Source organism: Delphinapterus leucas, chromosome 7 (assembly GCF_059928025.1).
Source record: "Delphinapterus leucas isolate spDelLeu-1000000601 "Yukka" chromosome 7, BTC_Dleu_Yukka2, whole genome shotgun sequence".
Lineage (NCBI taxonomy): Eukaryota > Metazoa > Chordata > Mammalia > Artiodactyla > Monodontidae > Delphinapterus > Delphinapterus leucas.
Window position 1 is genome coordinate 84,419,528 of NC_143135.1, and position 22,221 is coordinate 84,441,748.

At 38.0% G+C, this 22,221-nt stretch overlaps 1 protein-coding gene across 4 annotated transcripts in view; it reads right to left on the reverse strand.

Moving 5' to 3' along the window:
- The window catches only part of ALKBH8 (alkB homolog 8, tRNA methyltransferase), an 82,263-nt gene that overhangs the window by 43,675 nt on the left and 16,367 nt on the right, over positions 1-22,221 (reverse strand). For all 4 annotated transcript variants that reach the window (XM_089915488.1, XM_089915487.1, XM_089915486.1 and 1 more), the window contains 3 exons: positions 21,348-21,452; positions 20,168-20,238; positions 3,048-3,154 (listed from right to left, as the gene is read on the reverse strand). In XM_089915488.1, the coding sequence (XP_089771614.1) occupies positions 3,048-3,154; positions 20,168-20,238; positions 21,348-21,452 (283 nt within the window). The remainder of the gene's footprint in view (positions 1-3,047; positions 3,155-20,167; positions 20,239-21,347; positions 21,453-22,221) is intronic.

Below are 22,221 nucleotides of genomic sequence, written 5' to 3' on the forward strand. Positions count from 1 at the left end.
TAGGTCTCACCTATAGAAGGCCATTGATAGTCTCAGCTACTGCTGCCAAAAGATACTGTGGTTTCAGATCTTCTCAATTTTCAAAAGAAGCTGAAAATTCAGATTCTTGTGTAAAAGCTCCTAATTTTCACGTGTAACCAATTTTTTAAAATGCCACAACATTGAGCACTACCACACCAGCCAAACAGCCTGACTGCTATATTTGACCCATGTGTTGCCAGTTTGCCATATTTGATTTAGGGCCTGCTGGCTAGAATAGTAAACTATATATCAAATTAAAAGTATTTGGAATTGGCCGCGTTAATCAACAACCTTCTTCAGTAGTGCTTTCTAGTGCTTTTTTAGCACAGAGATCAAAATATTTTTAATCAAGGTTTATTTCTATAGTTTATATGTATTTTTAAGTGCACTAAATGTGCTTTTTCAATTTATCTTCCCTTCCATCCAGATTCCAAGGAACCCGTCAGTAGTTGATATACCATTTGTTTGGTCAGTCTCTGTTCCTGTTTCTGTGTGTCTTCCCTTCCCTTCTCTCCCTCCTTCTCTCTCTCTTCTTGACACACACACACACACACACAAATCACATTACAGATAACGGGTGTCAGTGGAAGCCTTTAAAAATAATACTGAAGGTTCTTTTTCCCCTGAAATTATTATAGAAAATTTTGATTCTAGAGAAAGGTTTAAAAATAAATATTAACCTGCAAGTCAATCTTCCAGAGATCCTATTCCTAACATTTAAAAAGAAAATAATCTGATGAAGATGATGTTTAGGAGAAGTAATCTATACTATTACCCAGAACAAATTAAAATATTTTCATAACATAGGCCTATAGAAAGTAATTTCTTATTTTGTATTTGTTGTACTGCTATTACTCTTAAGTTTAAATGGTACCAATAGTAAAAATCCTTGAACCTAAAACAAAAGAAAATGTGAATATTCTCAAAATTACAGGAATACTTTAAACACCACTAGATCACATCACCCTTTTAAATTACTGAAAGTTAAAAATATTTTAAATGGCTGTGAAAAAGAAATCAGGCAAATTTAATCCTTAGTGCACAAAATCAGGCCATCTGTTTTTATGGCTCATTTAAGACAGGTTACAAATTCATTTACATGTTCACTTCCTTGAATTTTTATAAAAATGCATCAGCTAAAATCTCCAACCATGGCAGTATTAATAAGTACAGAGCTCAGAAGTATTTTAAGTGACAATATATGTAAATTTTAGCAGTGTGATGCTTCCACCTCAAAAGGCTAAGGATTCATTCCTGCCAAAAGTGAATAACCCATTTCTTTCAGATTAGATTCAATCGAACAAACTCAAATTGAGGGTCATTCTGTAAAACAACTGGCCTTCTTAAAAGCATAAATGTCATGAAAGACAAAGAAAAGTTGAGGAATTGTTTCAAATTAAAGAAGACTAAAGAGAATTGACAACTAAGTGTAATGCAGGTTAATGGGCCAAATCCTAGATCAGAGGGAAAACTTACCAAGAGGTACTGACAGATTCTCTCCGTGACCAAACTTTACTCAGGTTCCTCTGAGCCCAAATAGGCCCTATCCTTGGGTATGTTCTAGATCTAGCCCCATTTTAGCAAGAATCCTGCTAAGTCAGTTTAGCCCGAATCCCCCACCCTCGATATCTGATCATTCTTGGTATCTGACCAAATTCCTTACCCGCATCTTTCCCCCAGGTGATGTCTGATCGTCCTGGCCTGCCTTCAGCAAGAATCTTATGGTTGGTTTAGCCAGAATTCCCCCTTACCACTGATGTTTCCTCTTAGTAGTTTTCTATCCACCCACACTGCCCCATTCCCAATCCCAGACTCCTTGCCTATAAAACTCCATTTCTCCTTTTTGTATTCAAATTGAGCCCACTCCTATACTGAGGTCTCTTTTCCCCTGTTGCAATAGTTCCTGAGTAAAATCTGGTTTTGCTGCTTTAACTACTGTCAGGGTCTGGTTTTTCTTTGACAATACTATAAAGTACAACTAGCACAATTTCATGATGGATTGTATAAGAGTATGATAAAAGTATTTTACAATGTTGAATTTCCTGAATTTGAGGCTTACACTGCAGTTTCATAAAACAGGGGCTGGCAAACTTTTTCTATAACAGGGCCAGATAGTAAATATTACAGGCACAGAGAGCCACATACAGTCTCTACCACATATTCTTTTTTGGTTTTGTTCTTTACAACCCCTTAAAAATGTAAAACCAGTTTTAGCTCAAGAGCTTTGTAAAAATAAGGGCTGAATTTGACTCACGAGCCATTGTTTGCCAACCCCTGATACAGACAATGTCCTTGCTCTTTAAAAATATGCAATGAATGGGCTTCCCTGGTGGCGCAGTGGTTGAGAATCTGCCTGCTAATGCAGGGGACATGGGTTCGAGCCCTGGTCTGGGAAGATCCCACATGCCGCGGAGCAACTAGGCCTGTGAGCCACAACTACTGAGCCTGTGCTCCGCAACAAGAGAGGCCGCGATAGTGAGAGGCCCGTGCACCACGATGAAGAGTGGCCCCTGCTTGCCACAACTAGAGAAAGCCCTCGCACAGAAACGAAGACCCAACACAGCAAAAATAAATAAATAAAATTAATAAACTCCTACCCCCAACACCTTCTAAAAAAAAATAAATTAAAAAAAATTTATAAATTAAAAAAATTAAAAAATAAAAATATGCAATGAAGCATGTAAGGGTAAAGAGTCATGATGGCTGCAACTTACTCTCAAATGATTCAGCAAAAATAATAATAATGATAACATGTGAGAGAGAAAACGCATAGCAAAATATTCACAATTTGTAAATCTATGTGAAAGGTGAAGGGAATTAACCATACTATGCTTACAACTTTTCTTTAAATTTGAATTTTTTTCAAAATAAAAAGTTTAAAAAAAGCCATAGATGTCCCTGGGGTTTTAAACCCAGAAGCCTCAATGTGCAAGCCTGGAGCATGGTTCTGGTGGCTCAGGAAGAAAAGAATGAGAACTCCCACAGAGCAAAAGGTATCCTGTCATCAAGGTCATTTCAGTACATACCCATGGGTCCAAAGGTATCTAGATTCTCCTGTCATCACCAGCAAACTCCTACAAGGCAGCATAACAGGCACTGTGACACCATCTGGGTGCTTAAAATCCATGACAATCTTGAAGTAAAGACAAAAGCATAAAGATCAATCCAAAATGTCATGTACTCCAAGAATAAGAATGATTCTGGCTATCTTTCTAGGCTAATAGAGATTAAAACATGGTAATGCTTATAGGATGGCATAGCACAGAGGTTCTCAAACTTTAGTGTACATAAGAATCAACTGAATGACTAAAAAACATATTTAATCCACAGAGAGACTCAGTAGATGTATCATGAGGCTCAGGAATCTGCACTTCTAACAGTCACCTAAGGAAATTATGATGCGGATGGTCTGAGGAACACACATATACTATGCAAAACACTAGGGTAGTGGTCAAACACAAGGACTTAGGAGCTGAAACATTCATATCCTGGATTTTTCATTTACTGGCCATATGATTCAGGACAAGTCATTTAACCCTTCTGTGTCCAGTTTCCTCAACTCTTACAGGACTGTTAAGTGGATATAAATTACAGTATCTGGCACATCATAAATACAAAAAACACTATTATTATTCATAGAAATATTAATAATTCATAATATAAGGGGAAGTAACTATTAGATGCAGATTCTCATATAATCCATTTGTCTTTAAAGTCATGCAACATTTTGGATTTTAGAGACTGATTTACAAGAGATAAACAAAGAACACAGGAGGATTTTCCGCAATTCTTCCTAAATTACGATCAAATATTATAAATAGCAACATATAAAGGTACAACAGCCAAGAAAATATTTTTGTGCTCAGGAACCCAAACACTGATGACTTCAGTCTAAACAGCTAACAAATGTGAATTTTAAAAAGGCGTGTGACAGGGCTGAAAAATATTTAAAATGAACAAATCAATCCATCTGAAAAATAAATATGACAACCAAATATCAGTGGGATAATATAATTTAGCATAGTACCTTCATTAAAGGTAAACTTGGCACAGTACCTGGCACCAAAGAAAGCATTCAGTAACTGTTACCTACTATTATTAATAATAATATTGGATCAAATTAGACAATACACATGAAAATTCTTTGTAAACTATACAAAATTATACAGATCTAAGCTGGTTTTTTCCCTTTCTCATCTGCCATTCCAATCTAAGTATGGAAAATAAAGTAAGATGATAGAATTTAATTTTCCAAACAATTATCTGTTCCAAATGATGACATATAATTTCAAATAGTCATACTCCAAAAGCATACTATTTTATAAACACTGTAGATAAATTCTGAAGTTTTGGGTGTGAAATGAAACTTCCCTGAAACGTATAAATAAAAGAAGATGGACTGACAGACAGACAGAGGGTGGTTAGATGAACAGATATTTAATAAAGCAAGTATATTAAAATGTTAACTGTAGCATCAGGTGGTGAGTATATAGGTATTTACTGTATAATACTAACTTTTCGGTGTGAAAATTTTCATAATAAAATGTTAGGAAAAGGGGAGAAAACCCCACTGTGGCCCATTTTTAAGCCATTATATATAGGCTTCAATTTTCTGAATAGACACTAAGGTCCACACATAAGAAAAAATAATAGCGTATTTATTAATTACATTATTAGAGATGATCAGTTGTGGCTTAAAGGAATGAAAACTGTCTGGGTGAAAACTCTTGATGGGAAAATATTCTGAGAGACTAGACTATAACTCATTCATTAGACAAATATTTATTAATCACTGTGTGAGGCATCAAAGACTCCAATGGTGAATAAGAGACATATTCTCTGCCCACCTAGAGATTACAGTTTCTGGCTAATTAATATTCCACATGTTTTAAAAATACAAAATACATATATATTTGTGAAATTCAAACACATCCCCTCCTATCAACAGAGTAATGATTTTAAAATAGGGAAATCTCAGTTTAAACAAATGATTAGAACTGACAAGACAAATACAAACATGACACTAATTAATGTGGAAACATTTGTGCTGAAATATAAAAGCCAAGTTTCAAGGAAGAAAAATACACTACCAAATAATCCAAATGTTATGGGAATTATGTTAGAAAATGTACAGAATACTTATTAATGATTATAATTGATGATTATTATTGATTTACTAGAGAAGCTCACAGAACTCAGGAAGACAGTTTACTTACTGTTTATCAGTTTATTATAAAAGGATATGATAAAGCATACAGATGAACATCAGATGCAAGAGATGTATAGGACAAGGTAAGGAGTACAGAACATCCATGCCCTCTCTGGGCACACCACTCTCCCAGCACCTCCACGTGTTCATCAACCTGGAATATCTCTATACTACTGGGATTTTTATGGAGGCTTCCTCATGTAGGCATGATTAATTATTAACTCCATTTCCAGACCCTCTCCCCTCTCTGGGGAGTTTTTGTGAATTTAAGGAAATGACTCTTATTTATAAAATTAAATGTACATTTTCTATGAAAATCAAATTTTCCTTAAAATATTCCATCATAAAAATAAAGTATTATCAATATCATCACAGTATCTGTATCTGAAATATAATGCTTGTGGGACTTCCCTGGTGGCGCAATGGTTAAGAATCTGCCTGCCAATGCAGGGGCCATGGGTTCGATCCCTGGTCCGGGAAGATCCCACATGCCGTGGAGCAGCTAAGCCTGTGCACCACAACTACTGAGCCTGCGCTCTAGAGCCCGTGAGCCACAACTACTGAGCCTACGTGCCACAACTACTGAAGCCCACATGCCTAGAGCCCATGCTCTGCAACAAGAGAAGCCACCAAAATGAGAAGCCCATGCACCACAATGAAGAGTAGTCCTCACTCACTGCAACTAGAGAAAGCCTATGCGCAGCAACACAGCCAAAAATAAACAAATAAATTTTAAAAATATATAATGCTTGTTAAAGGCCAAAAAAAAAAAAAAGATTTTTTTCAAAAATTCACTAAGGATTCACAATAAATAATGCTTGCCAGCAACTGCTGAATCATTCTGCCCTGTGACAGCTTTGTTCCACAGGAGCTTTTTCCAATTATTCTTTTTGGCTTTACCTATATTCTTTATTTTCTGAGATGGCAGAGTCAATAAAGATCAAGTTCCCAGCAAGCTCATGGTAAGACAGGAGAGAAGGGGGCAGGGCAAAATCATTAAAAGAATGACACAGCCATTGAGGATACAATAAAAACTAATCCGCCTAATTAGGCCCGAGATGGCAGAAGATTTGACTTCCAGTAGACCTTGAGCCTTATTATAATGCATTAGCTTATTGTAACACATTAGCATGCGAAATGACACACCCATAGGCACAATGATGGTTCCCAGGCTGACCACAAAAGGCCAAAAAGTGGGCTGTGGCCCAGTTCCTGGAAATCTCCATCCCTTCTCCAAAACAGTTAGAATATTCCTCCCACTCGTTAGCATATGTAATTACCCAGCCCATTAAAAACTAACCACCCCCACAGCCTGGGACCCCGGTCTCACCTTCTGAGACTGACTGCATTCTGTCTATGGAATGTGTCTCTCTCTAAACAAACCTTCATTTACTATGGCTCGCCCTAGAATTCTTTCCTACGTGAAGCCAAGAATCCTCACTTGGTAGCTCATCCCAGGAACTCACCCAAGACCTGGGACATGACCATTCTCTCACACCCCCTTCTCCTGCAACAATGGGGCATGACTGAGGATAATGTTCAGTTCAAAGCAAACAAACAAAAAATCCTAGACATTCTGATCTTATAAAACCTTTAACGCAACCAAAATACAACAGAAAAAAAAACCCAGACACACCTATCACTCAAGTATTTACTCAAATAAAGATAAGATGCAGGGACTTCCCTGGCGGTCCAGTGGTTAAGACTCCGGGCTCCCAATGCAGGGGGCACAGGTTCAATCCCTGGTCGGGGAACTAAGATCCTACATGCCGCATGGCACAGCCAAAAAAAAAAAAAGAAAAGAAAAAAAAGATAAGATGCATAACAGAAAGTACATGAAACAGATCTCCTCCATGTTGGCTAAACAGGAAAATGAAAAAATATATTGCTACTGGGAACACTTCTGAGAAAGAAGACAAACTTAATCCTGATCCTTACTGGTTAAAAATAGGCTGAGACCTTTAACCTTTTGAAACCCTTGAGGGTATATCAACAAGAGACAATAAGAGGTAAAGAATAATGTGTGATTTATACAGAATGATGAAAGCTGAGAGGACAGAAGTGACTATATTTAGCTGGAGAAAATATTTCATACCTGAGAATTTAGCAGACTAGAAAGAAGTCCACCTGTTTCCCATAGCCTGCCAAATCTAAGTTGCCCTAACTGGACCCACCTGTAACTGAGCAGGACCCTATGGGGTCTTCCTGGGACAGACCCCTCCCCCATATCGTCTGCCTTAGCTCCTCTCTGAAGTACCAAGATAATAGTATCTGACGCATATTTCCTGAGTTTTTTACATGCTAAAACCACCACCAAAGGAAGAAATTACTTAATGATTATGAGCACGTAGCCTCCAAACCATCTGGCACCTAAGGATTGCTCACCATCAATCAATCAGAGAACTGTGCAGAAGCTGATCACATATCCTGGGACACCCCTCCCTCACCTTGCCTTTAAAAAAGCTTTTCTGAAACCCTTCGGAGACTTTAGGGTTTTAGAGCATGAGCCACCCATCCTCCTTGTATTGGCACCTTTACAATAAATGCTGCCCTTTCCCTCACCACAATCCAGTGTCAGTAGATTGGCTTTACTGCAAGCGGGCAAGCAGACCCAAGTTTGGCTCAGTAACAAAATGAAGTAAGTTTGCTTTTTATTTTAAACAGCAAACAAGTGATTCCACATACCTCATCATGGCCATGTCTGCTATGTTTGGACACGTGAGAAAGGAGAAGAGGAAAAAGGGAGACAGACACAACTGCAAGGATACAAGACTGAAGCTACAAACTACTTACAAAGGAAGAAATACAACAATATCAAAAATGTCTGTTAACATACGTTCCCTGGATTTATAAATACAGAATCCCACCATATCATGAGATAATTAGTCCACTGTGAGGGAGAAGAGCAACCCTGAACATTTTTAGTAAAACAAATATAACTTTTTGTCCTTCTACAAAAGATGACACTCCCAGAAGTATACTTTCCTAAGCTGAAAAGTAGCTGAAAGAGAAGCTTGTGGTATACCATATTTTTCCAAAGCAGAGGAATTAATAGGAATTTTGCCTAGGATATGTTGGAGACCAACAGCTGCTGTCAGTGACCTTTAAATCTCCTACCTATACTACATAAGTCTGCTTAGTTTCCATCCTTTAAGAAAAGTTAAAATCAAGGACCACAACAAACCAGTTTCCCAACACTAGGAGCCATGAATTCATTTGCTAAATTCTTTGAAAACTGGAATCTCAAGATTACCAAGTCTTGTGAAACTCAAAGGAAGGAGATAATGGCAGTAACAACACACTCTGGAATCAATGCAGAGGACATAGGACCTCCCATGTAAAAATGACTAAAGAAAGAAAACGAGCTCTGCTCCCTTGTCCTACAGTCAGAAGCAATTTTCTAAAGTACAGGCCTTAACAGTCTTATCAAGAGGGGGAAAAAGATCTCATACATGAAGTTGAGATGGTACCTTACGGCATATAACAGTGATCTGCAAGTAGTAGATGCAGCAGCTAAATACCATTGGGGCCCAAGGAACTTATTTCTCACTGCTTCTGAGAGAGGGTGTAAGAAGCTGAGCATCATTTCATGTTTCTAGCGTGAAAACTTTCCTAGTTGATCAGATACCATGAATACATTTAGGGAACATACCTGGGAACTTGTCTACAGTATTGCCTATGTGAAACAAGGAAAATTAGATCCGATTAAAAGTTTAAAAGAAAACACCACAAACAAATCTACTCTAGAGCACAACGTCAGCAAATTCCACCTTTCAAACACAACTCTACATTACAAAACTAGGTCTCAACAGCTGAATAATAGATTCTGCCCTCTCTTCCTCTTCACCCCCAAATACAGATGATTTTTCAATGGTTTTATATGGCTGAGCTCAAGAGGAATGTAAAATTAAAAGAAAAGGCATCTTTTAGTTTAATGGTCTAAGCACATTGCCAAATGCCATAAAAGAGAGCAAAATATACATTGCATAACAGAAAAATAAGCTTGAAAATGAACAGATGCCCAATTAGAGGCACTTTAGCCATCACTGAATATTCAATAGCTTAAACACCTATGAGATAATATGATCATGCTTATGTGTTTGCACTGAGACCACTTGCTATCAGCTCTCATTTATCACACTGTGGCTTCATTTGTTTGCAGGTACTGTGAAGTGAAATCCACCACCATCCAAATAAGGACTCTCAAAGCAAGATCAGTCACAAACCACCTCAGTAAAATTAAGTTTTCCTTTGTACATGATAAGGCTACATAGGTAATGAAACATTTTAGCTTAAATAAAAATTTTTTGGATTTTATCCTCATTTATTTGTTAGATTCTGTCTAGTAGATTATATTCCACAAATATTTTGGGGTGAATAAATGAATGAATAAGTTCATCATAAATAATTTATTTGAAAATATAGGTGGTGTATCGTACATTTTTGGAGAGAAGGCTTCCTAAATTCCATTTATTTATGTCCTGGGCTTTCCTCCTTAAGCAAAATAAATCACCAGATTCATATACACAGATAACCCAAATAAGACAGCTAGCACAACAAGAACAATAGTAGTCGCATGTATATCTATTCCTGAGGACCTGGCTATTCCTCATAAGGAAAAACTTACTATAGTACCTACCTCAGGCCTAGCATAGAATAGGTGATTGCTACACAATGAGGTATCACCTCACACCTGTCAGAATGGCGATTATCAAAAAGAAATAACAAGTGTTGGCATGGATATGGGAAAAATGCAACCTTGCATGCTGTTGGTAGGAATGTAAATTGGTTCAGCCACTAAGGAAAACAGTATGAAAGTTCCTCAAAAAATTAAAAATAGAACTACTATATGATCCAACAATTCCGCTTCTGGGTATTTATTCAAAGGAATAAACACTAACTTGAAAAGATATGTGCTCCCTCATGTGCATTATTTACAACAGCCAAGACATGGAAGCAACCTAAATGTCCATTAATGGATGAAGAAAATGTGAGATACACACACACACACACACACACACACACATTATTCAGCCATAAAAAAGGAGGAAATTTTGCCATTTGCGACAACAGGGATGAACCTAGAGTGCATTATACTAAGTGAAATAAGTCAGACAAGAAAGACAAACATTGGGTTGGCCAAAAAAGTTTGTTCCGGTTTTTTCTGTAAGATGTTATGATCTCACTTATATGTGGAATCTAAAAAAAACATAACAAAACAGAAGCAGACTCAGATACAGAGAACTAGTGGTTCCAATGGGGAGGACGATGGAAGGATGAGTGAAATAGGTTAGGGAGATTAGGAGGTACAAACTCCCAAACTTACAAAATAAATTGGTCACGGGGATATAATGTACAGCATTACAATATTATTGACTATATTCTGTATCGCAACATATGGCAACTAGGCTTATCGTGGTAATCCTCTTACAATGTATAAAAGTATCAAATTTCTATCCTGTACACCTGAAACTAATATAATACTGTAAGTCAATTATACTTCAATTTTAAAAAAAAAAACTGGAAAAAAAAAGTATATGCTTCCAGAGACACCAAATGGAGATAACAATTACAGCAGATTTTCAGTGCAACTCGAGGTAAGTTTTCCCCTCTTTACAAGTTTTAATTAAAAACTATAGAGGGGGGCAGAGTCAAGATGGCGGTGTGGGAAGATGCAGAGTTCACGTCTCCCCATAACTGGGGCGCCTGCCAGACTCTGCTCGGGGAGCCTAACACCCAAGGAGGATGGTAGGATGTGGGGGAACTGAGGCGGGGAGAAGTGGAGTTTGGACAGGACCGGCACCGCTGAGGGGTGGCTGAGAGGGGAGAGGGGTTCCCATGCCTGGAGGGACCCTCAGGGGCTCGGATCAGGGGGGAGTGGGCCCAGCATTTCCCCTACCACATTGGCTGGAGAAGTCTGCCCGGTTCTCAGGCCGGGTCCTATGCCCTCAGAGGTCCCCTCCAGGCTGGGTTTGTCCTAGGGGAGTAGGAGGGAAGTCGGGAGAGAAGGATAGGCAGGCAGAAGGAGCCCTCAGGACCAGAGGAGCAGGAAAGGAGCAGAGGGCATTTGCCCCTCCCACTTGGGCACGGGGAGCCTGCTGACCTCCCAGGCCAGTCCCCTGCCCTCCAAAGCCCCCTCCAGGCTTCACGGGCCCTGGGGGCATATGAGGGAGGCCGGGGAGATCAGCAGAGGCAGGTGGAAAGGGGCCTCCAGGACCGGAGGAGCAGGAGAGGAGTGGAGGGCGTTTGCCCCGCCCACTCAAGCCCAGGAAGCCTGCTGGGCTCCCAGGGCAGGGTCCCCCACTCTCTGAGACCAGGGGCAGGAGGCACTCCTGAGCCCCTTCTGTTCTGTTGAGCTTAAGCCCCACCCCCCACCCCACCACAGCCTTTCCCAGCCCTGTTGGTCCTAAACATAGGCCCACCCACTGCCCAAACATCACCCCTGCTTCGGCCCCACCCTCCACAGCCAAGGCCTTTCCCACCTTTTCTCTTCCTTTTTTTTACCATCCCGCAGAACTTGCAGGATCTTGGTTCATGAGCCAGGGGTTGGGCCAAAGCTCCTGCAGTGGGAGCTCTGAGTCCAAACCACTGGACTAACAGAGAACCTCAGACCCCAGGGAATATTCATCAGAGTGAGGTCTCCCAGAGGTCCTCACCTTAGCACCAAGACCCAGCTCTACCCAACAGCCTACAAACTGCAGTGTTAGAAGCCACAGGCCAAACAACTAGGAAGACAGGAACACAATCACACTCATTAAAAAAAGGAAAAAAAAATGAGAGAGCAAAACAATATGTCACAGATGAAGGGGCAAGGTAAAAACCTACAAGACCAAATAAATGAAGAGGAAATAGGCAATCTACCTGAAAAGGAATTCAGAGTAATGATAGTAAACATGATCTAGAATCTCAGAAATAGAATGGAGACACGGATTGAGAAAATACAAGAATGTTTAACAAAGATCTAGAAGAATTAAAGGACAGAAAAACAGAGATGAAAAACATAATAACTGAAATGAAAAATACACTAGACGGAATCAATAACAGAATAACTGAGGTAGAAGAACGAATAAGTGAGCTGGAAGACAAAATGGTGGAAATAACTGCCAAGGAGCAGAATAAAGAAAAAAGAATGAAAAGAATTGAAGACAATCTCAGAGACCTCTGGGACAACACTAAATGCACCAACATTCAACTTATAGGTTCCCAGAAGAAGAGGAAAAGAAAGGGTCTGAGAAAATATTTGAAGAGATTATAGTCGAAAACTTCCCTAACACGGGAAAGGAAATAGTCACCCAAGTCCAGGAAGCACAGAGAGTCCATACAGGATAAACCCTAGGAGAAACACACCAAGACACATATTAATGAAACTAAGAAAAATTAAATTCAAAGAAAAAATATTAAAAGCAGCAAGGGAAAAACAATACATAACATGCAAAGGAATCCCAATAAGGTTATCAGCAGATTTTTCAGCATAAACTCTGCAGGCAGAAAGGAGTGGCAGGATATACTTAAAGTGATGAAAGAGAAAAACCTACAACCAAGATTACTCTACCCAGCAAGGATCTCATTCAGATTCGATGGAGAAGTCAAAAGCTTTTCAGAAAAGCAAAAGCTAAGAGAATTCAGCACCACCAAACCAGCTTTACAACAAATGCTATAGAAACTTCTCTAGGTGGGAAACACAAGAGAAGAAAAGGACCCACAAAAACAAGCCCAAAACAATTAAGAAAATGGTAATAGGAACTTACATGTCAATAACCTTGAATGTAAATAGATGAAAGGCCCCCCAAAAAAGACACAGACTGGCTGAATGGATACAAAAAACAAGACCCATATACGCTGTCTACAAGAGACCCACTTCAGACCTAGGGACACATAAAGACTGAAAGTGAAGGGATGAAAAAAGATATTCCATGCAAATGGAAATCAAAAGAAAGCTGGAGTAGCAATACTCGTATCAGATAAAATAGACTATAAAATAAAGACTGTTACAAGAGATAAGGAAGGACACTACATAATGATCAAGAGATTAATCTAAAAAAGAAGATGTAACAATTGTAACTGTTTATGCACCCAACATAGGAGCACCTCAATACATAAGGCAAATGCTAACAACCATGAAAGGGGAAATAGACAGTAACACAATAATAGTGGGGGACTTTAACACCCCACTTACACCAATGGACAGATCATCCAAACATAAAATAAATAAGGAAACACAAGCTTTAAATGACACAATATACCAGATAGATTTAATTGATATTTATAGAACATTCCACCCAAAAGTGGCAGAATACACTTGCTTCTCAAGTGCACATGGAACATTCTCCAGGATAGATCCCATCTTGGGACACAAATCAAGCCTCTGAAAATTTAAGAAAATTGAAATCGTATGCAGCATCTTTTCTGACCACAACGTTATGAGATTGGAAATCGATTACAGGAAAAAAACTGTAAAAAACATAAATACATGGAGGCTAAACAGTGCACTACTAAATAACCAAGAGATCACTGAAGAAATCAAAGAAGAAATAAAAAAATACATAGAAACAAATGACAATGAAAACACAACAACCCAAAACCTTTGGGACACAGCAAAATCAGTTCTAAGAGGGAAGTTTATAGCAATTCAATATCACCTCAAGAAACAAGAAAAATCTCAAATAAACACTCTCACCCTACACCGAAAGCAACTAGAGAAAGAAGAACAAAGAAAACCCAAAGGCAGTAGAAGGAAAGAAATCATAAAGATCAGAGCAGAAATAAATGAAATAGAAATGAAGAAAACAATAGCAAAGATCAATAACACTAAAAGCTGGTTCTTTGAGAAGATAAACAACATTGATAAAGCCAGACTCATCAAGAAAAAAGGGAGAGGACGCAAATCAATAAAATTAGAAATGAAAAAGGAGAAATCACATTTGACACCATAGAAATACAAAGGATTATAAGAGACTACTACAAACAACTATATGCCAATAAAATGGACAACCACGAAGAAATGGACAAATTCTTGGAAAGGTACAATTTTCCAAGACTGAACCAGGAAGAATTAGAAAATATAAACAGACCTATCACAAGTAATGATATTGAAACCATAATTAAAAATTTTCCAACAAACAAAAGTCCAAGACCAGATGGCTTCAAAGGCGAATTCCATCAAACATTTAGATAAGAGTTAACACCCATCCTTCTCAAACTCTTCCAAAAAATTGCAGAGGGAGGAACACTCCCAAATTCATTATATGAAGCCACCATCACCCTGATACCAAAACCAGAAAAAGATATCACAAAAAAAGAAAATTATAGATCAATATCACTGATGAACATAGATGCAGAAATCTTGAACAAAATACTAGCAAACAGAATCCAACAACATAATAAAAGGATCATACACCATGATCAAGCAGGATTTATCCCATGGGTGCAAGGATTCTTCAATATATACAAATCAATCAATGTGATACACCATACTAACAAATTAAGGAATAAAAACCGTATGATCATCTCAATAGATGCAGAAAAGCTTTTGACAAAATTCAACACCCATTTATGATAAAAACTCTCCAGAAAATGGGCATAGAGGGAACCTACCTCAACATAATAAAGGCCATATATGACCAATCCACAGCAAACAGCATAAGCAATGGTGAAAAACTGAAAGTATTTCCACTAAGATCAGCAACAAGACAAGGATGTCCACTCTCACCACTCTAATTCAACATAGTTTTGGAAGTCCTAGCCATGGCAATCAGAGAAGAAAAAGAAATAAAAGGAATACAAATTGGAAAGAAGAAGCAAAACTGTCACTGTTTGCAGATGATATGATACTATACATAGAGTCCTAAAGATGCAACCAGAAAACTACTAGAACTAATCAACGAAATTGGTAAGGTTTCAGGATACAAAATTAATGCACAGAAATCGCTGGCATTCCTATACACTAACAACAAAAAAATCAAAAATATAAATTAAGGAAACACTCCCATTTACCATCACAACAAAAAGAATAAAATACCTAGGAATAAACCTACCTAAGGAGGCAAAAGACTTTTACTGAGAAAACTATAACACATGATGAAAGAAATCAAAGATGACATAAACAGATGGAGAAATACATCATATTCTTGGAATGGAAGAATCAATATTGTGAAAATGACAATACTACCCAAAGCAATCTACAGATTCAATGCAATCCCTATCAAACTACCAAGGGCATTCTTCACAGAATTAGAACAAAAAATTTTACAATTCATATGGACACAAAAGACCCCGACAAAGAAAAACGGAGTTGGAGGAATCAAGCTCCCGATTTCAAACTATACTACAAAGCCACATTAATCAAGACAGTATGGTACTGGCACAAAAACAGAAATATAGATCAATGGTAAAGGATAGACAGTGCAGAGATAAACCCACACACATATGGTCACCTAATTCATGATAAAGGAGGCAAGAACATATAGTGCAGAAAAGATAGCCTCTTCAATAAGTGCCGGGAAAACTGGACAGCTACATGTAAAAGAATGAAATTAGAACACTCCCCAACACCATACACAAAAATAAACTCAAAATGGATTAAAGACCTAAATGTAAGACCAGACACTATAAAACTCTCAGAGGAAAATATAGGTAGAACACTCTATGACATAAATCACAGCAAGATCTTTTTTGACCCACCTCCTAGAGAAATGTAAATAAAAACAAGAATAAACAAATGGGACCTAATGAAACTTAAAAGCTTTTGCACAGAAAAGGAAACCATAAACAAGACGAAAAGACAACCCTCAGAATGGGAGGAAATATTTGCAAATGAACCAATGGACAAAGGATTAATCTCCAAAATATACAAACAGTTCATGGAGCTCAATATCAAAAAAACAAACAATTCAATTAAAAAATGGGTGAAAGACCTAAATAGACATCTCACCAAAGAAGACATACAGATGGCCAAGAGGCACATGAAAAGATGCTCAACATCACTAATTATTAGAGAAATGCAAACCAAGACTACAATGAGGTATCACCTCACACCAGTCACAATGGCCATTATCAAAAAATCTAGAAACAATAAATGGTGGAAAGGGTGTGGTGAAAAGTGAAGCCTCCTCCACTGTTGGTGGGAATGTAAACTGATACAGCCACTATGGAGAACAGTATGGAAGTTTCTTAAAAAACTAAATATAGAACTACCATATGACCCAGCAATCCCACTACTGAGCATATACCCTGAGAAAACCATAATGCAAAAAGAGACATGCACCACAATGTTCATTGCAGCACTATTTACAATAGCCAGGACATGTAACCAACCTAACTGTCCATTGACAGATGAATGGATAAAGAACATGTGGCACATATATACAATGGAATATTACTCAGCCATAAAAAGAAACAAAACTGAGTTATTTGTAGTGAGGTGGATGGACCTAGAGTCTGTCATACAGGGTGAAGCAAGTCAGAAAGAGAAAAACAAATACCGTATGATAACACATATATGTGGAATCTAAAGGAAAAAAAAAAGGTACTGATGAACCTAGTGGCAAGGCAGGAATAAATACGTAGACATAGAGAATGGACTTGAGGACATGGGGGAGGGGAGGGGAAAGCTGGGGCGAAGTGAGAGTAGCGTCGACATGTATACACTACCAAATGTAAATAGCTACTGGGAAGCAGCAGCATAGCACAGGGAGATCAGGTAGGTGCTTCGCAATGACCCAGAGACATGAGATAGGGAGGGTGGAAGGGAGGCTCAAGAGGGAAGGGATATGGGGATATATGTATGCATATGGTTGACTCACTTTGTTGTACAACAGAAGCTAACACAGTACTGTGAAGCAATTATACCCCGATAAAGGTCTGTTAAAAAAATAAAAACTATATAATGGGACTTCCCTGGTGGTCCAGTGGTTAAGACTTCACCTTCCAGTGCAGGGGGTACGGGTTCGATCCCTGGTCAGGGGGAGCTAAGATCCCACATGCCTCGCGGCCAAAAAACGGGAACATAAAACAGAAGCAATATTGTCACAAATTCAATAAAGACTTTAAAACTGGTCCACATCAGAAAAAAACAACTATATAATGAACTTTTAGGGTGTTGGAGGAACACTTAGGCCCCATTTTTCTATTTCCCTAGGAATGGAGAGAATCTCTATAGGAGTGAAAGTAATAAGAACAAACCTCACTCTTCTCCATTCCTTCACTTCCAACTCCCCAGGAGAGAAGGCACCTCAGCTGATTGGTTAGCCTGGAGCCAAACCTGCTTGGAAGAGCCCTTTCCTCTCTCTTTCTCAAATCCCGCTGGTTTGCAGAATCTAATTTATGCTTCCTCATGTCCTCTGTTATAGGGGCAGCCTCTGCCTCTATAGGAAAAGTCTCCAGTTGTACCAGTGTAAAGGACAGTATGTCTAATTCATAGGTGAATTATTAACAAGTCCACTTGGCTACAGATCCAAAGCCATGATCTTCCATGTTTTCTCAGTAGTTAAGTTGACAGTCTGATATTCATTTATCTTTCATTTCATTTCTCAATTGGTTACACAGAAGGAAAAAACAAAGATGTTCTTTACTGGTCCCCTAAAGCTACAAGCCAGGATAAGAGGTAAAATTAAAATAAACCAGTCAAAGAAGAGCTCTTTTCCTTTCCTGTCCTCATTATTTTTTGAAAGCACTTAATAAGAATCCACACATGTAGTTGATAAGATGGTTGTCTCATCAAATACACTAGCTCTGTAGTCACATTATCAACATAATCACACAAGCTTAGCAAAAGTTAAAAAGCCAAAGCACTATAGTTAGTGATAAGAACTAAGCAAATGCAAAAAAATACTAGTAAACAGTATTTGCATCCAGGAACAAGATCAGATTTTGAAACAACCTCATATTTTAAAGATTCTTATAGATCTGAAATTCTGATTTCTCTTTTTTTTTAATTGGAGTATAATTGCTTTGCAGTGTTGTGTTAGTTTCTGCTGTACAATGAAGTGAATCAGCTATACGTATATCTATATCTCCTCCCTCTTTTTTAAAAATAAATTTATTTATTTTTGGCTGCATTGGGTCTTCGTTGCTGTGCGCGGGCTTTCTCTAGTTGCAGCAAACGGGGGCTATTCTTTGTTGCAATACACGGGCTTCTCATTGCAGTGGCTTCTCTTGTTGCGGAGCATGGGCTCTAGGCGCACAGGCTTCAGTAGTTGCAGCACACAGCCTCAGTAGTTGTGGCACACGGGCCCAGCTGCTCCGCAGCATGTGGGATCTTCCCAGACCAGGGCTCGAACCCATGTCCCCTGCATTGGCAGGCAGACTGTTAACCACTGAGTCCTCTCCTCCCTCTTGGACCTCCCTCCCACCACCCCCATCCCACCCATCTAGGTCATCACAGAACACCGAGCTGAGCTCCTTGAGCTATACAGCAGGTTCCCACTAGCTATCTATTTTACACATGGTAGTGTATTTATGTCAAACCTTATCTCCCAATTCTTCCCACGTTCCCCTCCCCCCCATGAACACATGTCCGTTCTCTATGTCTACATCTCTATTCCTGCCCTGCAAATAGGTTCATCTGTACCGTTTTTCTAGATTCTACATATATGCGTTAATATACGATATTTGTTTTTCCCTTTCTGGCTTACTTCACTCTGTATGACAGACTCTAGGTCCATCCACATCTCTGCAAATTACCCAATTTCGTTCCTTTTTATGGCTGAATAATACTCCATTGTACATATGTATCACATCTCGAAATGTCATTGGACATTTTGGTTGTTTCCATGTCCTAGCTACTGTAAACGGTGCTGCAATGAACAATGGGGTACATGTGTCCATTTCAATTATGGTTTTCTCAGGGTATATGCCCAGTAGTGGGATTGCTGGATCATATGATAGTTCTATTTTTAGTTTTTTAAGGAACCTCCATACTGTTCTCCACAGTGGCTGTATCAGTTTACATTCCCACCAACAGTGCAAAAGGGTTCCCTTTTCTCCACACCCTCTCCAGCATTTATTGCTTGTAGATTTTTTGATGATGGCCATTCTAACCAGTGTAAGGTGATACCTCATTGTAGTCTTGATTTGCATTTCTCTAATAATTAGAGATGTTGAGCATCTTTTCAAGTGCCTCTTGGCCATCTGTATGTCTTCTTTGGTGAAATGTCTTCTGCCCATTTTTTAATTGGGTTTTTTTTTTTTTATATTGAGCTGCATGAGCTGTTTGTATATTTTGGAGATTAATCCTTTGTCCGTTGCTTCATTTGCAAATATTTCCTCCCATTCTGAGGTTGTCTTTTCATTTTGCTTACGGTTTCCTTTGCTGTACAAAAGCTTTTAAGTTGATTTCTATCTAAAATTCTATCTGCAGTTTGCAAGGATTGCTTTAAATCAGACTTTTGATAGCTTCTTTAGCAGTTCAAATAAAGTACAACTATTAAAAACAAGTCAATGAATAAACATGAACCTCTTATTATTCATTTGTAAAGATAAGGACATTACCCTCTACTACTCAAAGTTGTTGAAGGGACTGAATCATACACTATATGTGAAAAAGTTTATCACAATTCCAGACACTTACATTTTAGTTTTGTTTCTTTTATCTATAGCCTGCAGCTACTATCTTTAGCCACTAGATGGTAATGCTGCTACAGTAAATTATTGCAAAATGGAAGTCTGGATTTTATTTAACTTCTAAAAGTAAAATGTAAAAATTAACTTACAGGACTTTTCCTGGCATCTGATGAACTGATAGATAAAACTTTGGACACCTAAAAGAAGAGACTGTGATAATTTCACAGTCTGTAAGAAATGAAACTGTTAATGGTGCCTTTACATTTCATTTTTAAATCTTAATTCACCTGGATTAAGAAATGTGAGAAATCCTATGAAAAGGGCATTGTATAAGGTAAGGCATTTGTTGATAGCTAATAAAAATGTTTGAATATTTACCTCTGACCCCAAACTGAGAGAAACGATCTCATCCTCAAACGCAGAATGCGTGTCAACATGAGCAGGAATTCCTGAGATGGAAGATAGGATAACAGGTCACTTCATTTTTCCTTTTAGTAGATTTAAGACAACTCTAAATATAGCCTCATAGTATTAGAGTGAAAACATCATTTGATAAACAGGAACATACTGTAATTTTAGTTAAAAGGAAACATTTAAGGTCAATGTGAATAAAATTAAACTAAGTCTAAACTAAAAATATAACTTCATGTTAAAGCACCATTGTGACCTGACTGTAAAATCAAGATTTGAGAGTGACTGCTTAACTAGAACATTTACTCAATCCCAGCCCAAGAGGAAGTGTGAAAGATAACTAACAAAGTCATTTTAACCTCTGAATACTGGATTCCCAAGTACCTGTAGAACAAAAACAACAGCCAGGTGTGAAGACTAATCTTATCAATAACTAAGATATGGCTTCTTCCACCAGTCTCTCAATCTATGTTAAATGAGTATCTCTTACTTGAAAGGGACCTTGCTACATGGTGAGAGTACCTAAACCTAGTAAGACACAATCTCTGTCCTCAAGGAGCTTATAGACCAATGGAAAGACTGATAGGTAAATAAGCTATCATAAAACATCCTGATAAATGCAGAGAAGGAAAAAACGCCACAAGTCCTGCCATTAATAAAACCCTCAATTTGATTAGTACAAATATCAGACGAAGATGCTGCTAACAAGTGCAAAAAATCAATAACCTAAAGATTTTTTACTAAAATATCATCCTAGAATTGTCTTCCACATTCTCAACAGAAGAGAAAGAAGAGCATGATGATCCAACCAGTTAGTCTTCTTCTATGTACCTGTAAATTATTTGATTTCTTCCACTTTACATGCCTCCTTTGTTTTTAAAGCAATCTTCTCCCTCTCTAAAAAAAAATGTTGAGGGAGAACAAAGAAAATCACAAATAGCAACTGTGTCTGTTTACACTTAGAGATGCAAATTCCTCAAGAGACTGAGCGTAGAATTGCAAATGGATTGAAATCAACACAGGTAACAAACATAAGCAAATTAAGAGTCAGTTCGAGCTAAAAAATACCATCTTTGATCTTAGAGAGTTATATAACCCACTTAGTTATGAAATATATGACTGGAATTTTAGAAGAAGAAATATTCACCATGCCCAGGTTCATACTGGTTAACAGTCAGTTGATCAGGTTTATGTTTAATGAAACCTTCCTTCAACCATTTCTCCAAAATGCTATCACAAATGTCCGGAAGACCTGAAACCAGTAATCATAAAGGTGAAACATATTAAAATATTTACTTTGCATGTTTTACCCAAGAATGAAAAAATAGTCACTATGATAAAAATCACACAGCTTTGGGGCTTCCCAGGTGGCGCAGTGGTTGAGAGTCCGCCTGCCGATGCAGGGGACACAGGTTTGTGCCCCGGTCCGGGAAGATCCCACATGCCACGGAGCGGCTAGGCCCGTGAGCCATGGCCGCTGAGCCTGCGCGTCCAGAGCCTGTGCTCCGCAACAGGAGAGGCCACAACAGTGAGAGGCCCGCATACCGCAAAAACAAAACAAAACAAAACAAAATCACACAGCTTTTAGTTTAGTGGTCAGATCCAAACATAACAGTAAACTCACAAGCAAAGTAAAATTAAAACAAAATTTTAAGTATCTTTTAAAGTTATTTTATTGATTTTATGAAATAAAATGTACAAAAGAACAATTTTGCAGACAACAATTTTGGTATTTTGTAAAACAGAAATAAGATTATAACATTTATGATATTATATACTGGAAATTAGCCTGACCACTTTCTTTTTTGTTATTTTAAATTATTAATTTACTTTAAATTTAATTATTTTAAATTATTTCTCTTTAAAATACATGCTTTTCAAAGTGGAACTAACTTACTTTTATTGGAGTCATAAATGTTATTTCATGAGGCAAAGGAAATATTTAAATAAGATTAAAGTCATAAAAATACAGATAAATTTAACTCCAACGAAGAATTCTACCAAAGGATTAATATCCTGAT